The 6,563-nt window shown below is 55.2% G+C and overlaps 1 protein-coding gene across 1 annotated transcript in view; it reads right to left on the reverse strand.

Annotated features, from left to right (window-relative positions):
• The window catches only part of MACF1 (microtubule actin crosslinking factor 1), a 156,033-nt gene that overhangs the window by 25,504 nt on the left and 123,966 nt on the right, over positions 1–6,563 (reverse strand). The window contains exons 61-67 of the mRNA XM_033519639.1: positions 5,685–5,926; positions 5,394–5,600; positions 4,672–4,791; positions 3,542–3,649; positions 2,984–3,202; positions 2,244–2,447; positions 240–471 (exon numbers count right to left, since the gene is read on the reverse strand). Of these exons, the coding sequence (XP_033375530.1) occupies positions 240–471; positions 2,244–2,447; positions 2,984–3,202; positions 3,542–3,649; positions 4,672–4,791; positions 5,394–5,600; positions 5,685–5,926 (1,332 nt within the window). The remainder of the gene's footprint in view (positions 1–239; positions 472–2,243; positions 2,448–2,983; positions 3,203–3,541; positions 3,650–4,671; positions 4,792–5,393; positions 5,601–5,684; positions 5,927–6,563) is intronic.

Below are 6,563 nucleotides of genomic sequence, written 5' to 3' on the forward strand. Positions count from 1 at the left end.
CATCCATCATCCATCCATCATCCATCCATCATCCATCCATCCATCATTTCTCCATCTCTTCTCCATCTCATCTTTGATCCTAAGTCCAGGAGAACCTCCCAAACCCATCCAGAAGACTCATCCTTCCCCTAACGCCAGGAGAACCCCCAAAACCCTCCCCTGGGACATCAAAGCCTCCCCAGCAGTGACAGAGCCGCAGTTTGGGGAGAAGTTGGACGCTTAAATCCCCCTGGAGATACCTTTGGCTGCCAGGTCCTTGTCTGCTCCCTGGGAGCGGCCGATGAGCTCTTCCCCGCGGCGTTTCAGGGCCTCGAAGGAGGGCTGCAGCTTCTCCAGCTCCACCGTGGAGTTCTTGTTCTCGCTGATGCACTCCCGGATCTTGTCGACCTCGGCGGGGATGAGGGGCGGCAGCCGCAGGCGGGAGGAGAGGCTCTCCAGGGTCTCCAGCATGGGCTCGATCTTGTCGTGGAACTGGAGAGGAGCAAAGCCGTTAGGGCAGGTGGGATGGGACAAAGTGACACCGCGGAGCCGCCAGCACGAGCCACGGCCCCGACAGGGGACGGACGACGCCTGTGACAGCAGCAACGACACCTCTGCAGCAGCACTGACACCTCTGCAGCCTCCTGCTCACACCTGCTGAGCCCACAGAGCACCCACGGACACTCACAGAGCCACCACCAGCACCTGCCACCCAAACACGGCAGCGCCTCGGATTCAGCCCCAAAAATCCACTTTTTTTTTTTATGTCACTGTCTCGGTTTTGGTGGCTGGGCACGAAACCTCAGCACAGCTTGAGGGAACAGCCAGGCAAAAAATGCAGCTGGAAAAGCGCCCGTGTTTGGTGCTGATGGGAATCTCCACGTGGTGTAAGGCCAGTGGAAACCCATCCCAGATCATCTCAGATCAGGATCAGCGGGAGCTGCATGCGGGCGGGGAGGAGCTGCCACGGAGCTCCAAAGCAGAACCAGAAAGCCAGGAGTGAAGGAGGCAGCGGGGCTAGCAGGGTTTATTGTTTGGTTTTTCTTAAACAGAAGTCAACTTTGGCCTTAAAGATCCCAAACTGTCTCTGCTGGTGGGAAGGACAGCACTGGGGCTGCTCTTGTCCCTCTCCCAGTTCCTACTGGGAACACACTGGTGCAGGCACCCACCAAATCCCAGGCTCTCCCAGCAGAGAGGGGCTCTCGGTGCAAAGTTGATCAGGACAGGCTGGCTCAGCCAACAAGCAGGAGCAAGCCAGCACATCCAGCAGGGTGAAACCTTTCCAAAAGCAAAACCTCTGCCCTGCAGGAAGCATTCCCAGCGGAAGCTGAGACCAGGCGGCAACGCAACCAAAGCCATCCCAAAAAAATGTAATTCCCCCGCCCCGGCGTTAATTTAGAAGCACGTTCTGCTGAGCTGTGCACGGAGCAGAAATGGAAGTCAGGGTGTCAGAGAGAATCAGGCCAGGGAAGGAAAAATGAGTATCTGTGGTGGGGGGACTCGCTTACCTCCGAAATCTGCAATGGTGGGGCGCAGTCAACACAAGAATGAAATGGGACCGTGTGGGGAGGACGGGCACAGGCAGCGACACACACAGACAAACACATTCCACAATGGGAGTGAGAGATGAGAGGGGAGGGGAATGTGGGGGGGAAAAACTCGGAGTTAATACAAGTGCAAACCAAGAGAAGTGACTACACAATACAGGAATTAAGAAAATAAACACCCAGGACGTGACAAAAACCAACTGCGCTACGGTAACACGGGGTGAAATGAAACAATAACTGGGGGTCATCAACCCTCAGGAGCAGGAACTTCACCCCCTTTCTGGACTTTAGCACCTCCAGTCTCTGCCCTTCCTTTCTTATTTCTCCTCTTGCACTCGCCCACCTCCTCAGGAGATGCCCAAATCCCAGAGACATCCGTTACCTCTCCCATACAAAGCACCCCTCACTGCACTCACAGCTTATCAGAGCTGAAAATTATCTCTTTGAGCTCTTTCAAGAGGCCCTTCCAACCCTGGGAGGACACCAGAGCATCCCCTTTGAACCAGCACCATTACCAAGGCCGTAAAAATTTACAACCCCATTTACAGCGTGGAGCCTCAAACACCTTCTCCTCTGCTCCACAGGCAGCAGGAAACCACCCTGGAGGTGCCTGACCACATTTTGCCTCCTCAAGGGGTTTTACAGGGGGAATAAAAACACATTCCAAGGCACGTGGGGGTGTGTGAGAGGAAGATTCACCTCCCTGGCCCCCCGTACCTGGGTGGACTGTGAGAAGGCCTCGTCGAGCGCCAGGGCCCGCTGGCAAACCTCCTCCTTGATCTTGGCATACAAGGCCTCAGCCCTGGAGTATTTTTCCTGCACCATCTCCCCCTCCTCGGGGTTGAGGTCCTTGAGCTGGGGCCCGATTTTCAGCAGCTTGTCGATGTGAGGTTTGTGCTCGGCGATGGACTCTCTCAGTTGCTAGGGAATAGAGGAGGGGGGGAAAAAAACACCACATTTGTTTAGAAATCTGCTGTGAGCCACTGCCTATTTATTCCAAGCAGCGCTCCAAGAGCAGTGATGGTATCTGGGAGGAGCTGACAGCCTGGATTTCATGCCCCAAGCACATGGCTCTTCCCAACATGGCTATGGCATGGGTCCTTCCCCAGCCTCTCACCCTCCCCACAGCTCCACAGGGGACCCCACTAGGAAATTTCTGCTTTGCTTAGCTCTACCCTAAAAGCACAAAGCGTTTTTTTTTTTTGAAGGAGATCCAAAAGCAGCCAGGTTTCCTTGGGAGCGAGCTGAATTTTGGTGAGGAGCGCTCCAATGCAACAAGGGATTTTCACGTGGCGCTCTCGCGCTGCACCAGCAAAAATAACCAAAAATATCCCCAAAAATAACAGAAAAGGGAGGAAAAAAAAAGGAAAATTCAGAAGGAAAAAGTTGCTCCTGCCCCTGTCACCTGCTGAGGGCAGGGCTGATGCACAGGAGGTGCAAACCCTGCATCCTCTTACCCTCATGTCATCCTGCTGCTGCTTGAGCTGCTCGTGGTCGATGGCTGGGGGTGGCAGCTGGGAGAGGAGGGCTTGGGTCTCCTCAATCCATGGGTTCAGCTCCTCGTAGGTCTCCCAGAACTGGTTGACCAGGACCTGGGCACGCTCCAAGCGGGCGTAGCGCTCCGAGTTGAGCTGGCTCACGGCCTCGTACTGCTGCACCAGGGACTCGGTTTTCTCCTTAAATAAAAGAGGGAGGAGAGTTATGGGGAGGGATGCAAAAGGGCCCAGGAAAAGGGCCAGCTCCATGCTGAGAGCTGGAAAGGAAGGAGGTGTCTTTGCTGGCCTTCCACGGTGTAATTCCAATTAAAGCAGCCTCGGGAATCTCCCCCCTCCCCATCCCCAAACCTCGCAATAAAAACAGGCAATAAAGGAGAGTCATAAATGTAAAGAGATTTCTGCTCACACTGGCGGGAATTACTGAGGATGGGGTAATTTTAAACTCCTTCAGCCCCTGCAAGGGCTGAGGATTCCCCTCTCTGCCCCCTCCTGTTGCAGTAAATAGCAGAGGGGGCTCACCTGCAGAACAGCTTTTTGTTCCTCGCCACAAGTCCCGAAGATCTCGTTGCGCTGGCTGAACAGCTCGTCCATGGAGTCTTTGTGCCGGATGATGTCGATGGAAAACGCCTGCAGGAGGAGAAAGGGGAGAGCTCAGGGCTGAGCCCAACCTCTCCCCAGCCTCCTGCCAAAGAGACCCCGCAAAACTCGGCGCAAGCGTCCCGTGGCAAACTGAGGATGTGGCTGGGAATGCAGATTCCTGCCTGTTTTCCTCATCTGCAACAACCTCTCTCTTCCAAAGACCCGAAAACAGCTCTTAAAACGAGGTGTAATCTATACCCAGGGTCCTCACTGGAGGAAAAGCTCCATCATCCATTTGTTAGTGGATGTTATCCCACAGAATGATGCTCCCCAGAGCTGCATCCACCAATAACTTTGCCATTCCCAAGGTCCCTGAGATGAACAGCGGGAAGCTGAGCTCAATTTAACTTAATGCTCGATGGTTCAGTCCCCCCTCTCTTATAACACTGTCTTATTTTCCTTTTTCTTTCTTTAATTTGAAATCCAATAAGCCTGAGTGCTGCTCTGATTGCCCAGGCAAAGGGAAGAAAAGGGCTGTTTATTTAAAGTGCACGTTCTTTCAGGCATGAGCTCATCTCAAAGATATATAGAAAAAAAAAACCCCAACCCCTCCAGCACCTCTTTGTTCCACGTCTGGCTGCTGGGAGGGAACTGTGGAGTCCCTCGCTGCAGGGAACAATGAGCAAAAAAAGCAAATGGAAACCACCCTCATTAATCAATATATACATTTCTCTAAAGCCTTCCTGCTGCCAGTGCTGGTGAGACCCTGGCAGAGCTTGGAAAGGAGCAGTTCTCCCAAAGGAGACCAAAGCAAAGCACCCACCAAGCCCTAAATGGCTCCTGTAAACACACAGGAAGTTTTTTCCTTGGGAAGCCCAAAACTTGGATGATTTAGAGCAATTTTTTTCCTTTTTTTTGGTTATTTTTTCCCTTTCACATCTCAAGGACAAGTGCTGCGTCTCTCCTGCTGCTCCAGGCTCAGCACTGGGTAAAGCTGCTCGCCCAAAATCGCATCCCACGACCCAAACTGGACCATCCCTCCCTGCTGCCCACCATGGGTGTTCACAGACCTTCTGCACCTGCAGCTGGGCCGTTGTCTGGTCCTGCTCCAGGCGGATGGGACCCAGAGCCATCAGCTTCCTCTTGGTCTCGGCCACCCAGGCCAGCTCTGCATCAGCTGCCTGCTCGTACTGGGGAGAGAGGGGCAGTGGTCAGTGCTGGGATGGAGCCCAGGGAGAGCTGGGCACAGTGGGGACCACAGAGGGAGCCAGAAGGAGTGGGGCTCAGCTTTCTGACTCCACTCTGAGCCCTCGTGGCTCCTGTGGCTGGTTTTGGGGCAGCCACCTCTCCCTTCACCCTCCCTGCCTGCAGGGACATCCCTAAAACAGGAGCATTTCCTTTGCTCCTCCATGGAGCGAGGTCAGGTATTCCCAGCACTCCACAGCCCCCAGTCCATGCAGGACAAGGTTTTTTGGGGAGGACTGTTGGCCTGGAACAAATCCCTGCAGGGCACGATGTTTTTCACCAGTTTTACCCCATCCCCATCACTCCTGCAGGCAGAAGCTCACAGGCAGGATAACACAGTGCTGCTCCAGAGTTATCCCACCCCAAAACCAGCCAGCAGGACGGCTCAGCCCCCATCCCTGCTGCCACACGCTGCTGCTGGGCTCCATTTCTCAGCATTCCCGATGGGATTTGCCCTTCCAGGCTGGCCGTGCTTGCCATCCCTCCCTCTGCCGTGGTCCTGTGTGTGCCTGCTCTCCCAAGAAAACCCTGCAGGGGTCATTCCTACCTGCTGAGACCTCTGAATGGCAGCATCGATTTCTTCCACCCTCTGCTTGATGGTGTCGCTGACCAGCTTGTAGCGCTCGTTGGTGTCCGACACGAGCTTGTCCAGCCCCTCCCGGGCTCTCCAGGGAACCAGCTCCAGCAGAGCCCTGCTCACCTCATTCACCGTGTCCAGGACCAGCCTGTGCTCCATCACCTCCTTCTTCAGCTCCTGTGGAAGGCCCCCCATGGATGTGTGTCCTCCCAAAGCGGAGAACAAACCGCACACCCCCACCCCGGGCCGCTGCTCCCCCACCTTCTGCCGCTGCTGGAACTGGGGGATCTGCTCTCCAGCGGGGGATTGTGTCCCGCTGGAAGCCAGCTCGTCCTCCACCTCGCTCATCCAGCCACTCAGCTCCTCGTGGGTGGACTGGAATTTGGTGGCCAGCTGCCGGGCCTGCTCCAGCGTGCGCAGGGCCTTGGAGCTGGCGGCGGTGATGTCGGAGTAGCGGCTCTTGATCCCGTCCAGCTTCTCCTGGATCAGCAGCACCTCCTCCCCTGCAGGACAGCAGCCAGGGGAAAATGGGCTCTGGGGGCTGAAGGAGCCACCCCAGGAGGCTTCAGGAGGCACTTTCTGTGTCCCCCCCTCCTTTTAAACATTGAATTCCACTTTTTTCTGTATTAATGCAACTTCAACCTGTTTTTACTTAGAGTTACCGTTTTTCACCAGTGTAACATCCCTGGGATGGGATGGGAACTGGGATGGGATGGGAACTGGGATGGGATGGGAACTGGGATGGGATGGGAACTGGGATGGGATGGGATGGGAACTGGGATGGGATGGGAACTGGGATGGGAACTGGGATGGGAACTGGGATCCATGGGATGGGAACTGGGATGGGATGGGAACTGGGATGGGATGGGATGGGAACTGGGATGGGAACTGAGATGGGATGGGAACTGGGATGGGATGGGATGGGAACTGGGATGGGATGAGATGGGAACTGGGATGGGACAGGAACTGGGATGGGATGGGAACTGGGATGGGATGAGATGGGAAATGGGATCCATGGGATGGGATCCATGGCATGGGATGGGATGGGATGGGAACTGGGATGGGATGAGATGGGAACTGGGATGGGATGAGATGGGAACTGGGATGGGATGGGAACTGGGATGGGATGGGAACTGGGAT

The sequence above is a fragment of the Parus major genome, chromosome 23 (genome assembly GCF_001522545.3).
Source record: "Parus major isolate Abel chromosome 23, Parus_major1.1, whole genome shotgun sequence".
NCBI lineage: Eukaryota > Metazoa > Chordata > Aves > Passeriformes > Paridae > Parus > Parus major.